This window comes from Physeter macrocephalus, chromosome 2 (assembly GCF_002837175.3).
Source record: "Physeter macrocephalus isolate SW-GA chromosome 2, ASM283717v5, whole genome shotgun sequence".
In the NCBI taxonomy this organism is placed as follows: Eukaryota; Metazoa; Chordata; class Mammalia; order Artiodactyla; family Physeteridae; genus Physeter; species Physeter macrocephalus.
The window spans coordinates 30136436-30162698 of record NC_041215.1 but is presented as its reverse complement, the minus strand read 5'-3'; the positions used below and the strand labels follow the sequence as shown (position 1 = coordinate 30162698).

At 44.1% G+C, this 26263-nt stretch overlaps 1 protein-coding gene across 11 annotated transcripts in view; it reads left to right on the top strand.

The window, feature by feature from the left end:
- Positions 1–26263, top strand: part of CLASP1 (cytoplasmic linker associated protein 1) — a 273539-nt gene that overhangs the window by 186306 nt on the left and 60970 nt on the right. For 6 of the 11 annotated variants that reach the window (XM_055087270.1, XM_028501167.2, XM_055087294.1 and 3 more), the window contains 8 exons: positions 4289–4351; positions 7373–7476; positions 9387–9410; positions 10663–10907; positions 12666–12729; positions 15371–15534; positions 19848–19926; positions 20972–21115. In XM_055087270.1, the coding sequence (XP_054943245.1) occupies positions 4289–4351; positions 7373–7476; positions 9387–9410; positions 10663–10907; positions 12666–12729; positions 15371–15534; positions 19848–19926; positions 20972–21115 (887 nt within the window). The remainder of the gene's footprint in view (positions 1–4288; positions 4352–7372; positions 7477–9386; positions 9411–10662; positions 10908–12665; positions 12730–15370; positions 15535–19847; positions 19927–20971; positions 21116–26263) is intronic. The other 5 variants (XM_055087271.1, XM_055087276.1, XM_055087274.1 and 2 more) reach the window with 5 other exon arrangements.

The following is a 26263-nucleotide window of genomic DNA, read 5'->3' as shown; positions in this document are numbered from 1 at the left end:
GGGGGTGAGCACATTAATCGAAAAAGCAGCATGAATAGTAGCTCTCCTTCTGTTAAACGAGTCACTTCAAAGCTTTCTTTAAAGCAGTCTGCAAATTGCTTTTGGATAAATGGCCTAAGTGTACAGCACAAGGCAAAACCTTGATGTTCACTGTTAATTATTAAGATACTTTTCATTCTTCCTGGGCTCAACAGGCTGTTTAATGTTTGTGATCCGGTGCCACCCCAGGACAAAAAATTTACAACATTTGGTGGCCATGGTACATGGTAATGCTGTACCTCTGATCACCAGTTCGGTGTCAGTTGGGGCTGCTTGTCTGACACACGCCCCCCCGTTTCCGTTTTCCTTACAGCTAGAATTTGTACTTTAACAATTTCTAGTATTCAAGAAAAACAAGACCGAAAGAGATATATTCTATATCCTTTATAGAATATTGAATTTACATTTTCTATTTCGTTTTAATAGTCTTGCCTTTCTCTAAAATGGACATATACCTTTTTACCTAGTGCAAATTCTTAATCCCGGAAGACGTCTATCAACACATACTTTCACATACACACACACACACACACAAAAAAGAAAAGAAATGTTTTGTATTCTTCAGTAATTGTGTTTTAGATCTTGGGTGTATTAAGTGCTGTACAGCTGTGTATTTTCCTCATGATAAGCATGACAGGTAGAAATCACTTTATACCGGTAGGGCCTAGGCCTGAAGTTATTCTCTGGAACTGTGCACTGCAGCAGTCTGTTATTTTGACTCTTAATTATGAAACGGGTCTTTCAAATATAAAAATGTCACTTTGGAAGATGGATGTTACAGCAAAAGCCTAAGGTTTAATATTTGCCACGATCTCCTTCTAAAGTCATACACTCCTTCCCAGTATCTTTTTCCCCCCAATTAGTATCAGTACTCAGAATCTAGACCTATTTCTTCATGACCACTGTCCCTCGTGGAGTTCTCAGAAAGAGCAGGTGGACGGATGCAGGGCCCTCTAGACGATCACCTGACTTGGTGAGGAGATACCCGTGTGAGGTGTCCTACCTGATGGGCATGAGGGCCTGAGCGGGGCAGCTCACCTGGTCCCTGCCAGCTCTTCCACAGCATTAGATCAGAATCCTCAAAAAGGCGGGGCAGCAAGGATGATTTTTTTTCTGAGTGAACTAGTGGTTTTTCCTTTTAAGTTAAGGCTGTGTATCTGTGCATCCTAGTTCACGATTTGACCTTCGAAATAACCTGTTCTATAAGTGAACAGTTCAGTCTGGTTCTTGGTTATTTTGTCTCTTAGAGTTCGGTGTTTTTATTTCCCATGTACATGGCTGTTTTTGTTCCTGTCCATGGAAGCAGGCTTTGTGACCCAGCATGTGGTCTGTGGACCAGGCAAGGTGTGCTGGATTCTTGAGGTCCTGATTGGACCCTGAGGAGCTGAAGGATCCAGTCTGATTTCCTCTGAAGTGTTTTGGTGACAGCCCGGGTTGTGGACGTGTGTCATTGCTGCTACCACAGCTGTCTGCTACCACAGACATCTCCCCTTCTCACAAGCTCTGACACCAGCGTGGTCTTCTGTGTGGTCAGGGCAGGAGTTCACATCATTTCAGCTCAGTTTTTAGACCATGACTTTTTTTCTTTCTTGTTGGGTTAAATCTGTTCACAAAACTCCTGTCCAGCAAGAACAGCACCAGGGCCCACGTGTCCCTGGCACCGTGCTGAGCGGTCAGTGGGCATATAACCCTCGCGGGTCCTGTTCAGCCTCTGGGACAGGTATCGTCGTCTCTCTTGTCTGGATGACAAAACCAAGACCTGCGGAGAGGAGGCCACTTTCCCAAGGCCACACGGGTCTGACTTCAGAGCGTGGCTGTTCCCCTGCCTCACCTGAGGTGTCTTTCATTGGTTCCTCCGAAATGTACTAACTGCTTTCTGAGGCCTCTCCAGGCTCAGGTACAGAGAAAGTGCTTGGCCACGTTTCTGAGTCGGGATTTCCAGGTGTGGCGATGGCACCTGGGAATTCATGGATAAGTCCCAAAGGGTGCTGTCCCCCGGGGAGCCTACTACGCCCTTCGGAGAGTGCGATGTTTCCTTCTTATTCTCATTCACTTTAATGTTCATTTCCTACCCCCTTTATAAGTCAGTGAGATAGTGTATTAGTGCCCCTTTGAATCAACTTATGTAGCCAACCTTCACTTTTTAAAAGAAAAGGACAGAAGTAATTCTGTTTCAGTGACTACATATTGGGTTTGAGCTTGCATTTTTCTTAAAAAGTTATTTTGGCCATTTTAATGGTATGAATACATAGTGACAGTGACAGCTTTTAGGTGAGATTAAGGCTCTAGGACTCTGCTGTCAATGAGGCTTTGACATAAGCGGGTCCACCTTGGATTCCATTGTGGGACGTTCACTTGAGAACGTGACAGAGGACTTGTTACGTGACAGATTTGCTGTAGAATATTCTGTTGAAACAGAACCAAAGGACGACTTTAATAAGGACCCTTCAGATCAGGTGTTGCTTAAACATGGTTTCCAGTTTAAACTGTCAGGATACGATACCATTGTGCTTGTACAAGAAATGAATAGTTTGCTTCAGTCTTACAAACTGTTTTGCCAGTTTCCTTATTTAAGGAAAGTGATAGTTTTGTAATATCTGTTTTAGAGCTTGCCGACTTATTTTTGTGTATCTCGAGGAATTAGGGATTTTCTTTTTCTTTTGCATGCTGGTAAAAATTTGTCCTTACTGACCAGGTAAGCTTTGCTGTTCAGTACCCCTTATCCCGCAGATATGCACATTTCGCAAGGTGACATGAGCTTAAGTAAATAAAATTGTACTGAAGAGTTTGGGGTTTTTCCATTTCATGACTAAGCATGTAAATGTGGGAGGATTCTGGACTCTGGCACTGCTCAGTGTCACTCTGTGAAACCTATGAACTCTCTGTGCTACAGTCACCGTGTTCTTTCCAAGTAATGATAGAAGCATGTTATCTTTTTTTTTCTTCTTCTTCTTTTTCTTTTTTCTTTTTTTTTTGAGGTAAAGAAAAAGCCACATATTATGTGGCACTCAGGTCAATAAATTCAGGTTTGGACCCAAGCCTGTATTTCATAATTGTTTCTAAAAGTTATTCTCTGCACACGAGGATGGAGTTTGGTGTATGTTTTCTCAGACTGATGAATTGATGTGATATAATATTATGAGCACTTGCTAGCAAAATAATATGTATTAACCAGCACTGCTGTTGTTAACGACCACGGTTTGTTCTGTGCCTGGCAGCGTTTCAAGTGTTTGATGTGTAGTCTCTCCTAATTCTCTTAACTCCCAAGAGGAGGGTACCCTTGTTGGCCCCATTTCACAGATGAGGAACTGAGACACAGAGGGGTTTAGTACTTTGCCCAAGGCCCACCCAGCTAGTTGTGACCTGACCAGGACTTGCCCCCCATGTGTCACGGAGCTGGTGCTCATAACCAGAGGCCTGCAAATGCCTCTCCAACGAAGGCTGTTCAACTTGTTACAGCCAACTTTCCAACAGTTAAAACAGTGAGTTCATTAATCATTGGGATATTTCTGCAACAGAACAGCACACATGTTGACCAGGGAAAATGGAATTCAGTTGTTGAACCCCCTTCTTTTTTTTTTTAATTGATTTATTCTTTATCTGTGAAGCATGAAGTATTTTATTTCTTTTTTATTGAAGTATACTTGATGTACAACATTGTGTTAATTTCTGCCGTACAGCAAAGTGATTCAGTTATACATACATACATACGTACTTTTTCACGTTCTTTTCCATGATGGTTTGTCACAGTATATTGAATGGAGTTCCCTGTGCTCCACAGTGGGACCTTGTTGTGTATCCATCCTGTCTATGAAAGCCCCCTTTTTGTGACTTCATTCTGTGTCTGTCGAGAGAACGTTGTGAACTTCTCCGCTTCTGTTTCTGGTGCATGGTCGCGTGTGCATCGCATCCTGACGGGAGGCGCGGCCCATCCTGCTGCTCCGCCCCCTCGGCGTGCCCCCGGCGTCCTTCCTGTGCCCAGTCCGTGGTGGCGACGGCGGCTCCCGGCGGCAGCGTGCGCCCGGGGCGGGGGCCGCTGGGTGCACGGGCAGCCTTCCCCCTGCGCCAGCGCCGCGCGTGCAGCCCGGGGATTGGCGCTCGCTGTCCATTCACACCCAACACCATCTCTTTCCGTGAGGAAACACGGCCGTGCTGGGAGCAGCGCCGCGTTCCCTCCGGCCTGTGGCCGCTGCTGCCTGGGGTTCTCGTGTGTTAACCCTGTGGGTGTTGCCGTTCCTTTTACCTGCAGCCTCTCGACGTCATTCCAGGTCCACTAGTGCTCTTGCCACGGCTGACTCTGTTGGGCAGTCAGGTGAACACGCGCTCATGCATGCCATGCCTGTCCACGCTCATTGTCACGTCTGTTCCCATCAGTGTCCGCTAGCACTTGGCACGTATGCACCTCATATTTTCTCCCCCCCCCCCCGCCACGATGTGCTTCTTTTTTTTTTTTTTAAGTTGTTGAATGTTTATGGTCCTGTTAATAGGCCGTAGATGCTTTGTAGCCTGTTTGACATCATTTCTCCAGTGTTCGTACTTACGTTAAAACAAAACAAAACAAAAGGATGGGGAAGCACTTCTGCCCCTCCTTTCACTCCCTCCCCCAGGAAGACAGCAGCCCCAGATAGGTGTCCTGAAGGGTCCCTCGGAGGAAGTGGGGTATGGACCTCATCCAGCAGAGGCTTTCATCTCTCAGTCTTAGCTCCCAATAAAGTGGTGTCTGTTAATACTAGTTACTACCGTCCGGTTCTAATTACTTGGAGGTACTATTTAGTGACCAGATGTTCCAGATTATAGCAAACCTCATTTCATATGTATTGAAGGAAATGGATTGTCCTAAAGCATTTATGGAAAAACAAATCATGATTAGGATAATCAAGTCAGGCCAAAGGTACCCTTTGCAGCCTGCAGACCCGAAACACTCCATCTCAGCCTCATTGTAACAATCCCCCAAATGCCCTGGTTAGCCGCTGGGGCAGAAAGTGAGCATACAATAATGCATCAATTTGCCGGATTTAACTGGCATCATTTTGATACGCTAATAATCCCTAATGACTGTATGTAGTTTTATCAACTGAGTACAAGGCATAATCTGTTAAGTCAGACTGTTGATGGTGACAACTGTGACCAATTTACTGAGTTAGTGTCTCTGTTTTTCCTCTAAATGAAGCCACCTTTGCATTTTATTATGTATTCTCTGATTAGGATATTCCCCTGAAGGTTATGAGCCAGACTGAGGGCACAGTCATATATATCCATCCCCTGGAAACTGGACGGTACCAGAGAGAACGTAGAGCAGATTTTGGTCTGGCAAAAACAAAAGGCTTATAAATTTTCTTAGGTCCAGACAAACACTTCCCCTTAAGATTTGGAATTCAATTATCTACGATGTATATCAAATGATCTGCAGTCACTGTGTATGGCAAAGCTGTATGCATCTGGGAAGCACAGAATAATTGCTTTGTTCTTACAGTTTTAATTTTGTGTCTGAAAAATCAGTATTATCCCTGGAGCAAGAATTGCTGGCATGAGACCTACTTTCTTTTTTTTAAGATTCTGTTTTATTTACGTTTATGCTGGGTAATTTTTAAATGGCTTATAACTGAATTACTTTCATTCTGTTACTCATAAATCCCTTACTATCTACCCTTTTTTAATGGAAAAAAAGAGACTTGAACAAAGATCATTTATAAAACTATGTGCATAATAAATCTCAAATTTATAATGTTATTTCGGGTGATGATTTATATTCTAGAGAGAGAATTGTTTTGTGGTCTCTTTTTAGTTTATGTGACACATTAAATCACCTTTTAAACATACACGTAATGGTGAAATTTATTATGAGCAACAAGTGCATTAAAAAAGGGGATAGTATAACATACAATTTTTGTTTCCCTCTAAAAATTCATAACTGTATAGCTTTTGATTAGCTATTAAATCTTTTTTAATAGCTGTTTAAATCTTTTCCCCCTTTCTGTGGCAGTGGAAGGTATAACGTTTCGAAGCTGACAATTTAAAAAAGCTAAATAACACTTCACTTTTAGAGCTCACCAGTTTGTAGATGATGTCTTGTTACCTACCCAAAATTTTAAATATATCATTTTATAGGAAAGATCAATTATATAAAAAAGACATTAGCTTTCTTTTATTTCTTTTTCTTTTCCTAAATGCTTCATTACTAGAATATGGCACATGCAGAGATTTTCCTTGTCCAAACAGGGTCTTGTTAACAAAGAGAAAGCATTTTTAATCATAACATTTTTCTTTCAAAGGTTTAATATACATTAGCATTTTAAGTAAGAACCTTTTACCAGACTGCTTTGTCTTGAGCTGCCACAGCTGAGAGCAGCAAGGCCTCACAAGGGCAGTGAGTCCCAAGTAATCTCAGCACTTCTTAAGGAAGGCTGGTCAGCTCACGTAATGGGACTTTTAAAAGTTAGTCTTTTTGGATTCGGCCCTTTCACTGCCATGGGCCAGGGTTCAGTCCCTGGTTGGGGAACTGAGATCCCGCAAGCCGTGCGGCCAAAAAAAAATTAGCCTTTACTGTCCACGCTTGTTAACAGGCTTAGAATAGTTGTTTGAACCGCTAAAGTTGGACATTTTTTTGCATTCTGTCCATTTGGTTGACACGTATAAAGATTATCATTTAAAAATCCTTTGAGGGACTCAGGAGAAATTTATATTATCTGAATGATTAATGTTTTGCAGCAAAGATACTAGCTTTTTGTGGTGAGGATTAAAGGATTTTGATAAACTGATTTTTAAATAGCCTTTGGTGACACAGGCTTCGTGATGAGCAAATACCTAACATTAATTGAGCTTAGTAACAGTTAAACAGTAGAGGCACTAATGAAAATTGGCACAGAGATCAACTTAATACATTTGTTTCAAATTTAACTTTTTATTACACATTGCGTTAGAACTCATTGATCAAACCGTGAAAACTTTCTAATTAGTTTGACCGAATATCAGGGCCGCTAGCCTTCAGAGAGAATGCTGTATACATGAAAAGACTACCCTCACGGCCCAGCCGCCTTCTATAATAAGGTCCCCCCACGTCTCAACACTTTTCAGAAACAGACTGTCATTAAAGAACCGTTTCAGTTGTCAAGGATGCTTTTTGGCACGATCCTGTTAAATGTGGACCGTGTAACCTCTGCCACTGATAATAAGCAGGTCAGGTGTAGTTGAAAGTACAGGCCAGGTGCAGTGAAAACTGGCTAGAGATGCTTCCGTCCTCTGTCCAGTAAGTGGGACGAGGCAGGAGCCGTCGCAAAGAAAGGAAAACACGTGAATTAAAGTGACACATCTTTTGCGTTTGTTTTTTAACTAGACCGGTTTGGGCTCGGCCAGGCAGGAAGAATACCCGGCTCTGTGAACGCCATGCGGGTTCTGAGCACCAGTGCAGACCTGGAAGCTGCGGTCGCCGATGCTTTGGTAAGAGGCGCGACGTGCGTGGAGCCTCTCTCTCAATTACTCACCTGCGTTTTTCTCTGTCTTAACAGGAAGTAGTCCCCAAACCAGGTCGCTAAGTCATCTTTGACACTCTTTAAACCGTGTAAATTTGTATTATTATTCTTTTCTTCTTAAACCGTGAACTCTGTGCGTAAGTGAAAGCGGGCCTAACGAGACACATTAGCGTCCAGTATGTCTTCTGTGCTCCACAGTATCAGTGAAGTTGTGATGACATCAGGCTTCTCTGATGTCATTGGGCTTCTTCTTTTCCTTTTTTATCTTTTTATTTTTCAGCATCTCCTTTATTGCCTTCTATTGCTTCTGTTGCTTTACAGGCTTTGATGGCATAGCCTAAGCATATCATTGTATAACAGTAGGTCATAGCGTTTGTGGTTTGAAAATCTTGCGTTTATTCCATTTCCCTCACTAGTTGTTCCATATGATTTTATGTTTGTTTAAATGAGTCCTTAAGTCATTATTTATGGACACTTTCCCAGATTTTAAGGTGAACTCTCTGAGGATATGAAGCACTAGTGGAGTATGTTTTTGCACTGTTACAATGTAATACCTAAAAAAGCAACATAAAGTGATTAGACGTCCTTAAACTTGTGGTTATAGCAAAGAATTCCTAAGTAGAATCAGCTTGTGGTCAGATTGCCTTTTAAAGGTGCATTTCAGCTGGTAGTAACACAGCCTCTTGTACTTTCTGGTTTATGTGCTCAGCATTTAAAATAGACATGCTTTAGAACTGCCCGATCTCTGGTCTTGCTTGTACTGTTTTAAGACTTGTTCTCTTCTAATGAACAAAGGTAATAACCCCGCTTTGAGACCCTGAGGTTTTAAATCAAGCCCTGTTTCATCTGATCGAAACGTTATAGCGTGTGGCCACAGTGATCAGACCCCTGAGGTTTTAAATCCAGCCGTGTTTCATCCAGTCAAAACTTTATAGCGTGTGGCCACAGTGATTTCAGCTCTCATCCCTCCTGGCCCTCCCTCATTTATTCCCGCTCAGCCAGATTTCTCTGGCAGGCATCTGTGAGCAAGCAGTTTTCCGCTCTCCTCATGGTTTCACGGTGAGGGCTGCCCGGCCAGCTCTGTTCATCAGCCTTGTGTGCAGGAGGAGGGCTTTTTCCGGCAGATGCCGGAGTTCAGGATAATTGCTTTAAGCAGGACTTTAACTTAAGAGTCACGAGGTGGCGCCCAATTCTGTGAAGCGGTTCTTCCTTCCAAGTTGCAGCATTTGGAATCTGTTTCTTACTTATTCCGGGACTTGAAGAAGTGGGGGCCAGTGGGGTGAGAAGTGATGGATGCGCAAAGCCCTCCCTCGGTGAGACAGCACTTCGGTGGGGCGGGAGGGGTACAGTGCCCAGAGTGCCAGGGGGCAGAGCAGGACTGGAGAGTCTGGGCTTTGCCTTCACCTGACTTGGGCTTTTCTCTGAGCTCCGGCTCCCCTTACACCCCTGCTGCCCTCACTACTACGTTTTGTCCAAACTGCTTGGTCTCTCCAAGTGACCTGCTTCGGAAGAGACAGCGCCGGGATGGTACACAGTCCTTGCTCGCAGAAAAGAAGTCCCAGGGCAGCATCTGTCCTAGGAGCAGGCAACAGAGTTAATAGCGGCATTAGGGATATACCTCAGCGCTATGGGGAGAGTTTCAGCAGAGAATTCCAGCAGATACTGGAAGGTCTCATGAGAGGCGTAGGAGGGTTAGGAAATGCCATTGTGAAAGCGTTCTTTGTTATTCGCTTGACACGGATCGCTTGCTAACCTGTGTTTTTGGTTTGCTGAGATATGTTCTGCTGTACACTTTTGTTGCAAGAACGATCCCCACATATGCTTCTGACATAATTCTCTATGCTTTTTCCCCATCCTTCAATATTTTCCTGCCTACAGCTGTTAGGAGACTCCAGGAGCAAGGTACCAGTGCTTTAACTTTTGTTTTATGTTTGTTTTTTTTTTTTTGTTTTTCTTTTTTTTCTGTTGAGTATATTTCCTTTAGGAGCTGGTAAAAGCAACAAAAAAAGTAGCATAGTATAGAAATTCTGTTCTGAATTGTGATTTTGTGGAAACTAGTGATGCTGTTGCTAGTGATGGAACTGGTCATCTCTCACATTTGCCTGAGTGTTGTTTTCAAATATCAAGCTCTGCCCCTTTTCCTACTAGTGTTTCATTTTAATTATTAACCTAGTTTGTGTCTCCTCTTATGTCATTATTGTTTCGTGAATGGATACATTCAACATTTTTCTTATCTTAGGAATCTAGTTGATGTGTAAGTGAGATGACCATATAATTATCATCCTACCAAGGATACTTTTGAGAGTGAGAGAGGGTGCTGTTAATAATTATGCTGGGACGGTAGGTGGAAGGCAGAGCTCTCCCGGCGTACAAGTCACATTCCTAGAAAACTACATCGGTACAATTTAAGCCAGTAGCTATTTGTTTTTCTCTTAGAGAAACCGTATTTTATAAGTTTTATCTATTTTATGTAGCTGTTGCTAAATTATACAGGGATTTAACTTACAGTTTTATATTCAGAGGTAAGAGAAATGAATGACATGGGTATGCTAGTCTATAGGAGGCCTGTTAGTGTTGTAAAACTTTAAGTCCTTAATAAAAATGGTTTAGATCATTTAGGAATCCTTTTATGTAGGACACTCTGCCACTGACATTGCAGTGTCAGACGTTCTTAAGGAAGCATGAATATTCAAGCAGATTTACTCACAGACCATGCTCAAGAGAGATTGCTTTTGATTGGGAAGGGGCTGGTGGGCGCTCGTACTTAAACGGTGCGTCAGGTGCCGAGCCGGGGTGTTTAACATACAATTCCACTTAATCCTGACCACAACCCTGTGAGAAGGATGATCGTTGTCATCTCAGAGATGGGGAAACTGAAGCAGACAGACGAGGAGGCTCTCTGAAGTCACACAGCCAGTCTGTCTTACCGAGAAGGCCACGCACCGCGCTAGAGATCACGCTCTTTCCTCTGCTGTGGGTGGCTCTGCTTGTTACTCACCCTACGTCTGCTTTTCTGTTTTTACTCCCCTCATCTGGAAGCGCAGGGAAAGGGCGGTGCATGCGCCTGTGTGTGTGTCTCTGTCGTTGGTTTTGTTTGTGGAGAGACTCACGTCACCTATCCGTGTCTCCCCCGACGCGTCCTCGGATCTGGCAGAAGAAGCCCGTGAGGAGGAGGTACGAGCCGTACGGGATGTATTCTGACGACGACGCCAACAGCGACGCGTCCAGCGTGTGCTCCGAGCGCTCGTACAGCTCCCGGAACGGGGGCATCCCCCACTACCTGCGCCAGACCGAGGATGTGGCCGAGGTGCTCAACCACTGCGCCAGCTCCAACTGGTCCGAGCGGAAGGAGGGGCTCCTGGGCCTGCAGAACCTGCTGAAGAGCCAGAGAACGCTGAGGTGAGGGCAGGAGGCCAGGCTTGTGAGCTCAGGCTGAGTCCCGTGCTGCACTCCCGGGGCCTCACCCGGGCTCCCGTCATCTCGGGAGTTCTTACGGAATGCCAGCCGCTGGGCCAGGCGCTAAAGGTGCTGGGAGGGCCAAGTCGTGGTCCTTGCCTTCCGGGGAATTTGAAGTATCCGGCAAACACTTTGTAACTGATTAGGTTTAGAAAGCATTTGGTTCCCTATGGCTTACACTTGTCTGTTAGGTGTTATCTGAGAAATCTCGGTACAGTTTGCAATTTAGGTCAAAAGTAACACAAGTCTGCAGGTTGGTACGGTTTATTACACTCTAGAGTCATGGATAAAATGATACCAGCCTCAGTCTAAAATGTTTTGATACACATAGGCGTAGGTATAGTGTATAAATATGCAGAGTAAAGAGATACTCAAATGGGGTACTCTAAAGTACTCTTTAGTTTTAGAATTGATTATTTTTCTTTGTTTCTATATTTCATAAATTTTCTAAATGAGCATGCATTACATATACCAAAAATATGTGTTTATACCATATTTCCTCAAATCTAAGGCGCCACTGACACACCAGTATTTAATATCTGAGAAGAAATGCTGCTTATTAAACCATGGCAATACTAATAGGTCATTGCTTATAAGATGAATCTCAAAATTACAGAGATGTTTGAACTACACTATGTTATATTCTTCGGGTAACTTTTTTTAAAGCTGTACGGTGAGACTGGATAAGTGTCTGAGGTCACGGATGGCTCCGCAAAGCCGTGGGAGCATTGACTGACGAATCACTGGGCTTCAACCGCGGCTCTGCAGTCAGTCTGGCCCCTGCCTTATTCCTTCCTGCCGCCTTCCCTCCCCACCCCCCGGCCCCCCTTGTTCCGTTCTGTGCACGCGTCAGGAGAAGTTTCGCCACATGCGCTCTGAAGCGCGGGTCCTCTCCGGTGCCCTAGTGGCCTGTCAAAAAACAGGAAAAAGGGTTTGCTGTCGTCATTCGCCAAGAATCTGCTCAATTCTCGTGGCCCCAGTTTCTTGACTCTTAGTGTTCACCAAGTATCCATTGAATAATCTCTGGAAATCTGTTGATTAGCGTTGGTCTGACCTCGATTTCATTGTTAGCAATGTTAAAGGACCACCCAACCTGAGAGGGAAGATTTGGGGAAGAAGGTGAGTCTTTCTGATGAAACCTCGAAGTAGAAATGGGATCCAGTAGTACAGTTCAGGGTGAGGGTAAGAAAAGTCACAGGGGCACCAACAGGAGATGCCTGTTTGCTTTGTCTCAGGCACAGTTGCAGGTAGGGTGTGTTCTTTAATCCTTTTAGCAGCCGCTTGGTTCACTGAAATGGATGCAAAGACATCAGAGTACTTTGGCTCTAGCAGAACCGAGACTAAAATCCAGGTCTGTCTGACCCCGAAGCACATGGTGGTGGAAACACACCTGCAACGAGGTGAGCGGGATGTGGCTCGTGGCTCTGCCACGCCCACACGGGTGAACTCAGGTGATCACGCTCTGAGGTTCCGGTTCATTTTAGAATGAGAGCAAAACGATCGTGATTTTGTCATTCCTGTGCAGTTCCATCATAAATTAAAATTTAGATAATTGATTTGTGAAGAAAGGACTTCGTTATATAAAAATTATATAAAGCTTATGTAGTGGAATGAAATAAAAGGATTTCGAGAAGCTGTAACTGATTTCAGTATCGGCTTATTAAATATTAAATTTATTTATTTCTGTTTTCTTTCCTCTAGTCGGGTGGAGTTGAAAAGATTGTGTGAGATTTTCACCCGAATGTTTGCCGACCCTCACAGCAAGGTAAGGTCTGGGGAACCTGCCTGCTTGTGTTCCTCTCTGCATGTCTGTGTGGGCCGCATAATACACGACTTCAGAGTGGGATACCAGCCCCGCAGCACAGTGTAGACCTTACAGACTGGACCCCAATTTCAGCAATAGTTTGTTATGGCTTCTGAAAACAGAATTCTTAGAAGCTTCCAATGTCCATACAACATGAAGTTAAATAAAGTGTGTTTCAAGTAAGGGTTACCGTGGAGAGAACGAGATGTAGTCTTTTACTTACTGAGCAAGTATTTTCGCATACTTAGCCAAATGGTGGGCTGGGTGCTAGGATGTAACAGTGTATTATAATATAATGCCTTCCTGAAAAAAGTTACAGTAGTGAAGAAAATAATCAAGTTATGTAAATTTTTTTTGGCGGGGGGGGGGTACCCATGTAGAATTTGTCTGTATGGGACAAGATAGACAAATGGAAGCATTTATAAAATGGATTTACTGAAGAACCACATTAAGTATTTCTCCAGACACCCATAGAATTGCCGCCTCTAAGAATTTGCTGGATGGTGGTCACTTAGCTGGTGCCTACACCTCCTGGGGACCGGAGGAGGACCACCTTTTGGCAAGGACTCCCTGCTGAGGGGAGAGCACCCAGGAGTGAGGGACAGGCCCTTTCTAGGAGTGGAGCCGAGAGCGGGACCCTTGACAAAAGTTCACTTGGAGTCTAGATTGTAAATAGATACCATTGTTTGGGAGGAAGCCTTTGCAGGCTGTTGCTGTTGGATGGTTTTAGAGAAAGAAAAAACAGAGGAATGAAGATATCAGGAAAGTTAAAGGGTAGATAGAGGACAGAAACTAAAGTAGAAATTGAGGGAACCAGAAATCAGCACCAGCGAAATCTCAAATGCTTGATATGCAAGACTTAACTGTCTTACACTATCGTTTTCTTAGTAAAAATGGTCTCTTCTCAATCCTCCTGGGAGAAGGGAACCTGTGGTGGCCAGAAAGTCTAGCCAGTTACTGTGAGCCCCCTTCTTTTCCTACCCTTTCGTCCTCACAGGAGTTGTCTGTGAAGTGTCAGTCATCCATCCACCCGTGCACTCGTTCAGCATTTACTGAGCAACCGCTCTGGGCTAGGGATAGAGAAAACAACACGGGACCCCTCCCTGCCTTTTGAAATGCTCACGGGAGCATAGGAGAGTGAACGCAAGGGCGCTCCTTTTTGGGGCGGGGGCAACAGTTCTCCTCAATGTTGGTCTTAAAGCATGTCTTAAAATTCCTGTTATGACCCCCACAGCAAGGTTGACATTCACAGTATTAATAAAATCCAAGAAACGTTGAGTTTAAGGGCCAGGTAGATATCCAAAGATATAATTACCAAGATTTTCGCTAAGATAGTATTAAAAGCAGTAAGATTTAAAGCATCATAAGCATACGATTCATAAGATGTATAGCGTAAGGAATATTAGATGGATTTGGACATTGATGGAATTTCTATTACCTGTCGCCTCTAGATTGCTGATTCAGAACCAGAAAGTGAGGATAAAGAAGGAAATTTGTTTCCATCAGAAGGCTCTTGTTCAGTGAGTTTGCAGGTCTCAGTTTAGTAAATATTTGCTAGCTGCCTTTGTGCTAAGCCAGGAATCCCACAGCTGGGGCTCACTGGCTTCCTTCTGAGCTGTCTCACGGGAGACCCCTGGTGGTTAATAGTTGCTGAGCTAGAACTGAGTAGGTCTGTGATAGCCGGGTTGTCCCAGGAGAGCAGGACTCACTTACCAAGTGGGGTGCACGGTGCCACCGCTAACGTCTCTGAGGCTGGTTCAGGGGTGATGCACCGTGAGCTCTGTCTCACCGTAGGGAGCACTGATGGTGGTCACACAGCGGCGTGAGGATTATGTCAACTGTCGGTGTCTTTCATCCCAAGCCATAATCTTTTATAAAGATTGGTATGGCTTTTATAATATCTTTTCATAAAGATAATACTTTATGCTATCTGAACGGGCATACATCAAAATAGGTGACTGAAATGAAAAGCAATACATATGCAAGTTTGTTTTTTTTCCCCTCATCCTGTAATAGTTTCTGTTGAATGCTAGGCAATGAGCAATAACAGTATAGAATTATGATGGTTAAAAGGTTTTTTAAAGAAAAAGAGGGAGAGAGAAAGGAAAGAGAGAGAGAGGGAGGGAGGGAAGGAGGGAGGGAGGAAGGAAGGAAGGAAAGGAAAAAGGAAAGGAAAGGAAAGAAAAGAAAGACCTCCAGGGATTAGACTCATATTTTCAGCAAAGTTCATTTCTCTCTGTACTGAATTTTAAAGGCGTGTAGAGGGAGGGGAGAGTTATTTCGTCAGTTTGTAGCCTTTTCAGGCCTTTTACGAAACTGCATGAAACTTGTATGACTTCACTGTGGACTAACATGGAATCTGTTTTGTTGCATGGCCTGGTTTGCGGTGGAATTCACACCAGAGAGTAAGTTCCGACCCCTTTTCCTTTATCCGTTCTTGTCACTGCGCTTGCCTCCTGTGCCATGGTCCGGTTGTGGACGGTGTCAACCCCAGTTACGATTCTGGACAAAAAGCCAGGAGGGGGCATTTTTATCGTTTTGGAGACGTGGGAGGAAATCATGAATTAAATATGTGAAATGCTTGGTTTCCGTTTGTGTCTAGGTTTTCAGTATGTTTTTGGAGACGCTTGTGGATTTTATAATAATTCATAAGGGTGACCTGCAAGACTGGCTTTTTGTTCTCCTCACACAACTGCTTAAGAAGATGGGAGCAGACTTGCTTGGGTCTGTGCAAGCGAAGGTTCAGAAGGCTCTCGATGTCACCAGGCAAGTGTTGGGGGGCAAGATCATTTTCTCCCAGCCTTTGAGGTAAAACGGACAGGCAACATTGTGCAAGTTGTAAGTGTTTAACGTGAGGATTTGATACATGTGTATATTGGTAAATGATCACGGCAATGTCAGTTAACACATCCTTCACCTCACATAACTACCATTTTTTGTCGCTTATGTGGTAAAAGCAGTCAAGATACGTTCCCTTAGCAAGTGTTAGAACCGTCACGGGACGTTTGTACCCTTTGACCAACATCTCCCCATTTCCCTCACCCCACCAGGCTCTGGCAACCACCATTCTACTCTTGGTTTCTATGGGTTTGATTTCTTTTTTTTTTTTTTAAGATTCCACATATAAGTGATATCATGCAGTATTTGTCTTTCTCTATCTGGCTTATTTCGCTTAGCACGATGCCCTCAAGTTTCATCCATGTTGTCACAAATGGCATGATTTCCTTCTCTTTTATGACTGAATAATATTCCATTTATAGGTACACCACATTTTCTTTATCCGTTCATCCATCAACACACGTAGGTTGTTTCCGTGTCTTGGCTGTTGTGAATAGTGCTGCAGTGAACATGGGGTCGGATATCTCTTTGAGATACTGATTTCATTTCCTTTGGATAGATATATATACCTAGCAGTGGGGTTGCTGGCTCATATGGTAGTTCTAATTTTTCTTTTCTTTTTTTTTTTTTTTTTTTTTGGGCTGTGCCACGTGGCTTGCGGGATCTCAGTTCCCTGACCAGGGGATGAACGTGGGCCACAGCGGCGGAAGTGCTGCGTCCTAACCGATAGGCCACCAGGGAATTCGCTAGTTCTAATTTTTTTCTGGAACCTCCATACCATTTTCCATAGCGGCTGCACCAATTTACATTCCCCCCAGCATTTGCTATCTCTTGTCTTTTTGCTGATGGCCATTCTAACAGGTGTGAGGTGATACCTCATTGTAGTTTTTATTTGCAATTTTCTAATAGTTAGTGATGTTGAGCATCTTTTCATGTACTTGTTGGCCATTTGTATGTCCTCTTAGGGAAAATGTCTACTGGTGGGGCAGGGGCGCTAGACCATTTTGATACTATGAGAGTCTTTGTAGGTGGTTTCTTGTCATTTTTGTTACCTGTGGCTTTTGTCACCCACTTGAATATCTACTTTCTTACTTAATTCCCACATTCTCTTATTAACATATATGTTGAAATATCCCAGCAATCCGTGAGATGAAATGCCCATATCTTCCTTGAGTTGACATTATTTTTGTGAATGCCTAAGACAAACGTAAAAAAAAAGAAAAAAAAATTGAAAATTGATTCTCTTCTCTTTAAAAAACACTTTAGAATATTTATGAGCATCCTTCTGAAGACCTCAGTATTTTTACGACTTCAACCTCTTATAAGGCACACTAGAAGTTTTTCTTTTCATGTGTGGTGTAGGGTTCCCGTTCATCCAGGAATAGTTTCTATTAACAGTTCATTGGCTAGAGATGATAACACACTTACAATATTTGTAGCCCATCTGGCCTTTATGAGAAAGGAAAAGCTACTGAGGCTCAGAAAAAGTGTAAAAAAACGGACTCTGTGCTGTCATTGTTTGGAAACAAACTTCTGATCTTTGCCTGTGTAATAGTAAATCCTTGACACACGAGTGACAGAGATTGAATGGTCTCAGAAGACGGTTCGCAGTAATGTCTTGCTCGTGATTTGGTGGATGACGGAGGGGAATGTGTCAGATTGCTGACTTTTTAAAAGAATAAACAGATGTCTCCAGAAAATCATCATCAGCGTAGTAACTGTTATATGACCCGTTACTGCAAACTGGGATATGAGTAGGTATCACAGAATTGTCAAAATGGAAGGACCTTTCTCATTTCATTATAAAATTAGGAAACAGAGAGTAACTTGACACACCCGGAGCCCCACTTCCTGCTCGCGGCAGCCGGGGAGCCAGCATCCAGGAGAGCCGGTTGTCACTCTGTTGTGTGTCCTGCCGTCGCCAGCTGGCCTGCGGGAGAGTGGGGAGGGCATCACGCTGCCCCGTCATTGTCCCCCGCGCTTGCATCTGTTAGACGTCTCTGGCTGCCAAGCCTACATTTGTTCCTCTACACTGTGATGCCAGCTTTTCTTTTGGTCCCCGACCCTGGAGATCTGTGAAATTTGTGCTGCTATAGAATGTTATTATCCAAGTAGATTTCCCTTTAGATTTTCAGTGAACTCTGTGTAACGTACTGTATTTTCAGTAAGGCTTTCAGGCCCCGTCCCTCCTGTGGGTGACTAAGTGTAGTGCAGGTGGGGGACAGTCCTCTACACCAGTGTATTCCTCACAGTTTGGCCAGAGGTTGACTAGAGGGGCTGAGCTGATGCAGCTGATGATACACGAGCGATGTAAACAGCAGGGCGGTTACGCGAGAGGCCAGGGAGCTGTGGTGAGTTGTGGTCACGGGGGATGTGGGCCCAGTGGTCCAGGCTTTTCAAGAAAGGTCAGAAATGTGGATTAAGGCAAGATATTCCAAGATTTTTTTTTTTTTTTAATGACACTGTGAAAGCCAGGGAAAACATTTGTAAGCCAGACTTGAGCCTGTAGATTGCTTCCTGAATTCAGGTGAATTTATGAATGACAGAAGATCCATTTCAGATTTTTAGGGGGTGATGGAAATATTACGATTATATTTCTGATCTTTGGTGATTAAGGGAAATAATTGTGCCCTCCTATTAGTTTTCCTGGATGCCTCATTCCTTTAAGAACTCTCTTCTGGGGAATTCCCTGGCCTAGGTCCCTAAAGCATGTGTCCGTTTTTCTCGGCAGCTGAGACGTTTAGCTCTTTCAGCTTTTCTAGGATTGCGAGTACCGAGGGCGTCTCAGTGGTGGCTGAGAGCTGTTCCTCAGGTGAGAGGCCTGATTGTGAATCTGCCTCAGTTTCCTTTCCTTTGGCTGCACTCGACAGCAGGGCACAGCTTCAGCTTAAATACACCCATGACTCAGATGTATTCTCCATCCTCCCTTTGCTGTAGAAGAAAGGAGAGGTGTTCTGTGTGTGGTTCGTTTCTTTGACGTGTGGCCAGCATGAGTCACTTAAATCATATATACTAAGATGCGCTTTGCTTCCGGAGGTGGTCCTCAGAGCTTCCTGGATACAAATAGTTGTGGGAGAAAAGGATGTGCTGTCGGTCACGTTTACTTTTTATTAGTAACTATGATGGTGGTACTACTAGTAACTAGTATGTGCCACACACGCTATGTTTTTCTTGTATTAGTTCATTCAAATTTCAGATCAGTCCTGTAATCTGAAAGATTCGAACCTGTGTCCCTTCTCTTTCTACTACCCTTCCGTACACTGAGAATCGTCTCCAAGGGAGTCTAAAAGAAAGTGATGCAGTCACTCAGCCTCAATTGGAATCGATCTTTGCGTTGCATTATCTTCCCTGTTAGCATGGAAGGGACACCTGCATTGGGCACGAGGGCTCCTTCAGGCAATTTTAAACTCACACTAGTAATTGTGGCTTTTTAAGGGAGAGGACACTGGCTCTCCCTCGCCAGGAGCCCTCAGGGTTACTCAGTTGGATCAAAAATGTGAGAGGACCACGAGAAATGAGATGAGTAGCAGGCGAGAAGTGGAGCCGGAGCGGGGCTCTTAGGGTCCCAGGCTCCTGTGTGTGTCTGTAGCTGGAGGGAGGGGTGTTTCTGGGTGAGTGTCCCACGGGCGCTCTTCTGTGGTGACCGCACAAAGCCAGCTCACGGGCGGTTACCCAGCGAGGACCCCACGAACTGTGCAGGCAGCTTCAGCAAGGGCAGCTGCAAGCAGCCTCGTCGGGATGTAAAAGTTGGATTTGGGCGATGGAAGTGTTTCTCATGTGAGCAGTATTCCGAAAGGTACCTGGAAAGAAGACGAGCAGATCCCAAGAAGGCAAGCCGGCATTCATTGCTCAGTTTATGTGTTTCGGGACTTTTAACAAGATTTCCCCTTTTCTAAATTTTCTAGGGAATTCCCTGGTGGTCTGGTGGTTAGGACTCGGCGCTTTCAAGTGCCGGGCCCGGGTTCCATCTCTGGTCCGGGAACTAAGATCCCATGCGCCATGCGGTGCAGACAAACAAAAACCAAAAAAACAAAACAAGAAATAAATAAATACGTTTTCTATGTAATGTGTTATTACTTTAGTATTTACATAAAATGAAAGGTAATATTTTAAAAATATAAACATGCTTTTTACGTATGTTAGAGGAATCTATAATAGTGTGTTTTTGTTTCTTATATGATTTTACCTTGTTTTTTGTAATAAGTCTTTCTTTTAAAATGCTTTTTTTTTTTTGAACCTAGGGACTCCTTTCCATTTGATCAGCAATTTAACATTTTGATGAGATTTATTGTGGATCAAACCCAAACTCCTAACCTCAAGGTCGGTAACTATTTGTCATTATAGTTCAACCTCTAGAAGTCAAATTTGCTTAAAATATACTTGTTTATACATGACTCCTATTTGGCTATTGTGAGTAAATCTGCTGTGAGCAACATGTTTCCATTTCTCTTGGTTCAGTACATAGTAGAGAAGTTGCTGGTTTATTGGGTAGGGACATGCTTAACTTTATTGTAAACTGCCGAAACAGTTATATCAGATTACATTCCTACCAGGGGTGTCTGAGAACTCCAGTTGTTCCACATCCTTACCAACATTTGGGCATTATTACAATGTTTCACGTTAATATTTAATGTAGAAAATTTTGATGTGTTAAAATAGGTATCTTATTAGAATGTTTTTAATATTAACATCGTTAACACATGAAAAATGAATTGTGACATGTTTTATAAACATCATACCTATTAAGAATGAACTAATGGTATTTGAAGGAGGATGTGCTCCTTTGGATGGCATCAGGTACATTGTCTGTTCTTTGATCGCTAATTTTGCTGAGGTTTTTAGGAGAGGCCCAATAAATAATAACCCTTTTCTCCTGAGGTCAAAACCAAGTGAGGCCTCGGTGGGGAAGTTAGAGCAGAATTATCAGCTTGAATTACCTTCAGTGCTACCTTGCAAGACCTGGCCTAGAGCGGCTGAAAAGTAAAACTCACACAGAGTTGTACTTGCCCCGCGGTCGGTGGCGGAGCTGGAGGTCCCCCGGGTGCCTCCACCCCTCACCCCAACGGGGGCTCCTGCCCGGCACGTGTCTTGCGGCGTCTGTGAGCAGCAGAGCCTGCCTCCGCTGCAGGCCCGGCAGTCACAGAGGGAAGGGGATTAGGCTGCAGGCCTCCCTTCTGTTCCCAGGCTTCCCTGTCAGTCATCTCATGCTTCTTCCCTGCTGGAGGCCCCTGCGTGTAGGAACATAAATCCAGGAGAAAGGCGGTGTCTCCTCAGTAGTGTGTACTTTTTCTCTGAACACCAGTTAAGAGTTCTGTTCAAAGATTTATAAAGTGTACCTACTGTTTATAATTGCTGGATCTTTCAGGTCAAAGTTGCAATCCTGAAGTACATCGAGTCTCTCGCTAGGCAGATGGACCCAACAGATTTCATAAACTCGAGTGAGACAAGGCTTGCCGTTTCTAGAATTATAACCTGGACGACAGAACCAAAGAGTTCAGACGTGAGAAAGGTACGTCCTCAGGCGCGCATCACGAAGAGGAATTTATGGGAACTTGTAAACCACCCACAAACCTACACGCAAACCACTATCGCTCCTTTTCTAGGAAACCAAAGCTCTGCTCCTGTCCCCCCAGCTCCGTCTAGTTTCAGTCATTGAAGATCAAAATGAAAATCTGAAATCTTGTATCATGGGAGACACCCTGATACCAAGATGTTGTGTTGTTGCTTTTTTTTTTTTTTCAATCACCTGAAGAGAAATATTTGCTATTTTCTTCTGAAATGGCACGTTGAAAGGCATATAACACAGTGGAGGGAGCACGGGACCCTGTTATTTCTATTCTTAGGTAGTATTCTGCCTTAGGACTACTATGAAGATGAATTCATATACGTTAAAAGCATGATCAATTCCTGACAGGTTATAAGCTCGCAGGAAGTGTAAGGTATCACTCTCTTTGTTGTTTCTATTATTCTCTTCCTGTCAGTGTCCTGTTCTACACTTGAGTTTCACACATGGCCATTGTTCTTTTACTTTATATATAAACAAACTAGCCTTTCAAAGTTACTGTTAAAAACCAGATTTCTTAGCTCTGGTTTCAGACTAAAAGTACTTGATTTTGGTTATTTGTGTGTAATCATGAACCTTGCTTTTTTTTTTTTTTTTTTTTTTTTTCCTTTTCTTTTCTTTTCTTTTTTCCCCGTAGTATACTCCTTCCACCGCCATCCGTACCAAAATAGTCCTTTGGCCTTGGGGTAGAGTTGGTAACGTGGACCACTTGGGTCGAGGCAGGGTTAAGGGTGATTCCAAGAGGTAGTTAGCAAGGTTGTTGTGGTACCAAATGCCCCTGAACACCTAGCTCCTGCTCTAATGGAGTCCGAGGAAGGGAACCAAAGAATCACCTGCAGGATTTCTTTGGGAGGGTGACAGCCAATGTAATTCTCCAGCCATTGTACAGTAATAAACTAAGTTGTCCAAGGTCAAAGAAACAAGGATGAATTTTATTAGAGCACTCATTCAAAATTACTGTTCTAATAGTAAATAACATTTTTGATTTATGATCCGTTTGTAAAATGTTTCAATATTTATTGAAAGAGCATTTCACTGGCAACCTTTAATTTCACCATTAAGCCTCTTTGGGACTAGGGAGGTACACTGGGAGGTGGTGGCATGATTTGGTTGATTGGGACGTCAGAAAGATATTTGTGTTACGGTTTTCAAAGTCACAGATCAACCAAGAAATACAAGAGCCCAAGTACAACTTCCTATCTTTAGTCATAACACGTTGAGTACGTGTGTCTACATGAGTGTGTGTTTTTGTAATTGAAGGTTACTGAAGTGTTCCCTCCCATGGGGCTGGAAGATGTTTTAGACATGCACGTTATCATGATTAGGGCCTGTATGGGAACAGCCAGCTTTGGTCGTGATGGCTACTTTCTCTGGACATGCACATTAAACATTTGAGCTCGTTTTTATTGTCCTAACCTTTCTAATCAGGACACTAGAGGAATGTTTTTCCTTGAGTTATCTAGCCCGGGGCATCAAAACACTGCCTCCAGTGTCTGCCCGTATGTCTTCTCTTCGCCTTCCCCTTCCCCATCGTGAGGACTCTGACAAACACCACACCTTCAGGCTGAGGTCAAACCTGGCCTCCGGGACAGTGATCCCGGCCCCTCAGAGGAAGCTGAAAAGCTTTACGTCGGTAGTTCTCAGTCCTGGCTGCAGTGAAAACTAACCTAGATTGCTGTGCTCTCCCCGAAGTCACTTGACTTCACTGGTACAGAGTGGAGCGTGGCCGTTGCTCTGTCTGGTCGGGGCTCCTTCCACTCTTGGCTGATTTTTAATGCCGTGTTGAGGCCCATCGGTTTAGACCGTTGCCCTGGGGCTGAACCCCAGGCACGCCAGCTGCTGACGTAGTCTTGACCTGGTTGCCGCTAATTCTCTCGGGACCCAGCCTGGGCCCTGGGTGTCTTCAGGGCCAGGCGTGGCCCTGCTGTTGGCCGTGCCTCCTCCACCTCCCTGCTTTCGTTCACCCTGCATGCTCTGCACCTAGCACAAGACCTGTAAAACAAAGTAGGCATTTAATAAGCATCCTCAGTGAATTAACGAATGATAAATACCCAAAGAGAAATTATCTAATTTCAAGTGACATTTTGAAGCCATCATTTTCAAAACCAGAGCCTTGCAGGTTCTCTTGTGGCTTCTGTATTAGTTTTCTATTGCACAACAAATCACCACAAACTTAGCAGCTTGAAACGGCACAAATGTATTAGCTCACAGCTGGGTTCCCTGCTCAGAGTCTTCCCAGACTTAAGTCAAGGCGTGGCCTGGGTCTTGGATCTCACTTGAGACCTGGGCTTCTCTGCCAGCTCCCTGGTTCTTGGCCAAATTCAGCTCCTTACAGGTGAGGGCTAGGTGCCTGTTTTCCCGCCGACTGTCAGCAGGGGGCGTTCTCGGCCGGTGGAGGCTGCTCTCCACCCCTATCACATGGTCCTCTCTACAGCCTGGCACCTTGCTTCTCCAGAGCCCGCAGGAGAATTTTTGAAGATATAATGTCCTAAAACTTTCCAAATTATATGAAAAACTTTACACTTCTGAGAAGCTCAGCAAACTCCAAGTAGGATTTTTAAAAAAAGACCCACACCTAGACACGTCCTAATCAAGCTGCTGAAAGCTGAAGACAGCAGAGGGAAGCAGCTCAGCATAGCCAGGGTCCTCAGAAGACAAACAGCTGCGTGCTCATCAGCAGCTACGGGGGAGGGGCTTCCCTGGTGGCGCAGTGGTTAAGAATCCGCCTGCCAACGCAGGGGACAAGGGTTCCAGCCCTGGTCCGGGAAGATCCCGCATGCCGTGGAGCAACTAAGCCCGTGTGCCACAACTACTGAGCCTGCACTGTAGGGCCCACGAGCCACAGCTACGGAAGCCCGTGCGCCACAGCTACTGAAGCCCGCACACCTAGAGCCCGTCCTCAGAGAAACCACCGCAGTGAGAAGCCCGTGCACAGCAACAAATAGTAGCCCCCGCTCGCCGCAACTAGGGAAAGCCCGCGCGCAGCAACGAAGACCCAATGCAGCCAAAAATGAAAATAAATAAAATAAATAAATTTATTTTTTTAAAAAAAGAAACCATGGGGGACAGAGGCAGCTGGAAGGAAAAAAAGTCAACCAAGAATTCTCGGGCTTCCCTGGTGGTGCAGTGGTTGGGAATCTGCCTGCCAATGCAGGGGACACGGGTTCCAGCCCTGGTCCGGGAAGATCCCACATGCCGCGGAGCAACTAAGCCCATGAGCCACAACTACTGAGCCTGCGCGTCTGGAGCCTGTGCTCCGCAACAAGAGAGGCCGCGACAGTGAGAGGCCCGTGCACCGCCATGAAGAGTGGCCCCCGCTCACCGCAACTGGAGAAAGTCCTCGCACAGCAACGAAGACCCAACACGGCCAAAAATAAATAAATAAATTTATATATATATAAAAAAGAGTTCTCTATTCAGCAAAACTATTCGTCAAAAATGAAAGATAAATTAAAATGAAGCCAGCAGGAGACTCTCATTTTAATCTCTCTGCCTCTTTAAAAAGGGCTCACCTGATTGTCACCACACAGGATAATCTGCTCTTTAACTAAGTCAGCCAATGAGGGAGGGACTTTAATTATACCTGCAGAACCCCTTCTGCCACGTAATGTAATTATGGGAGTGAAGTCCATCGCACGCGCAAGTCCCGCTCACCCTTGGAGAGGGCTGTAAGGCTTACCCACCAGGAGGCGGGGACCCTGGGGCCCACCTTAGCGCTCTGCCTACCAAGGCTTTGGTCTCTTTTTCGGCGGCCTGGCCCGAGTCTTCCATAGTTAGTTGTTCGGTAGCTCCTTAGCTCTTACTTGAATAGGGAGCTTTTTTACCTAACTACGCAAATTGTAATGAGCTTCATTTTAGCGGGTGCATCTCTGCATTCTGAGCACCTGGTGAAATTTTTTTTTCGTCCTCGAAGATATTCGTGGATTTGATTGTTTGGCTTTCAGTTGTATCCATCGAGCACTCGCTAGGATAGGCCTGTTAAAGCACAGTATTCAGATACGCGTTCTTTTGCCCCATACAGGTGAATCCTTCCTGGAGATAGAGCTGCTTTTATTTAAGTGCTCTGTTTCGCAGTTCCATCCACTGGATATTTATATAAATGTACATGCTGCTGTAAGTGAGGCACCCGCCTTACCCGAGAATTTGAGATGTGTTCTAAAGATTGTCTAAATGAATGTAGTGCCTAAGTAAATTAAAATACTTAGAAATTGTGATATGGTATGTATCACTCTGTGCTAAGATTTTAAATTGTCATTACTATTATTTTAAAGCTGCAAGGAAAGAAAACAGGCACCGTTTTCATCGGGATAATTTAGTGCACTAAAGATTTGCTTGCTTATCTCTTCTAAGTAGACATATGTTTTGCCTCACCTGTAATTTGCAGAGTTATTAAAAGGTTGTATCAGGCGCTAGGGAAATCTTAGTGATTTTCATGATCAGAAAAGCACTTTCTGATCATGAACCAAGTTCTCCTGTTGGTGTCCTGACTTAATGTCCTAAGAGTAGGGCAAGGTTACATTCTAAATACTAGAAGAGCCCTACAGTCTGAAATCTATGCAGTAAACTCTCATATTGGCCTGTCCTCGGAGAATATTAATTTTATACAAACAGTATTCGGGAAGTTTGCAGGCAGTGTAGCTCCTCCTCCATATATCTCCTATTTGGGAAAGCACTTTAGACACATTTTAAGCCGACAAAACTCTGATTTACTGACTTCAGTGTTTTTGTTATTTTGTTTCTCTTTTTTTGTCAGTGTTCTGGGGTGTCTGAATATTTAAGATGTTGAGGAGGGGGGAAACACAACCTAAACCAAAACACGAGCCAGTCATCAGGAGGCGTGCTTGCCTGGCTGGGACTGACTTGGATGGACGGAGAAGCCCCACCCGGCTTTAACTGGCCTGCTTTATTCCCAAAGTAACCTTTTCCATTTTTTAAGTATGGGAGTCCTGAGAACTGTGTTGACCAAACTACACTGACATACACTGGACCTTTCTTTTTTCTTTTTTTAACATCTTTATTGGAGTATAATTACTTTACAATGGTGTGTTAGTTTCTGCTGTATAACAGAGTGAATCAGCTATACATACATCCTCA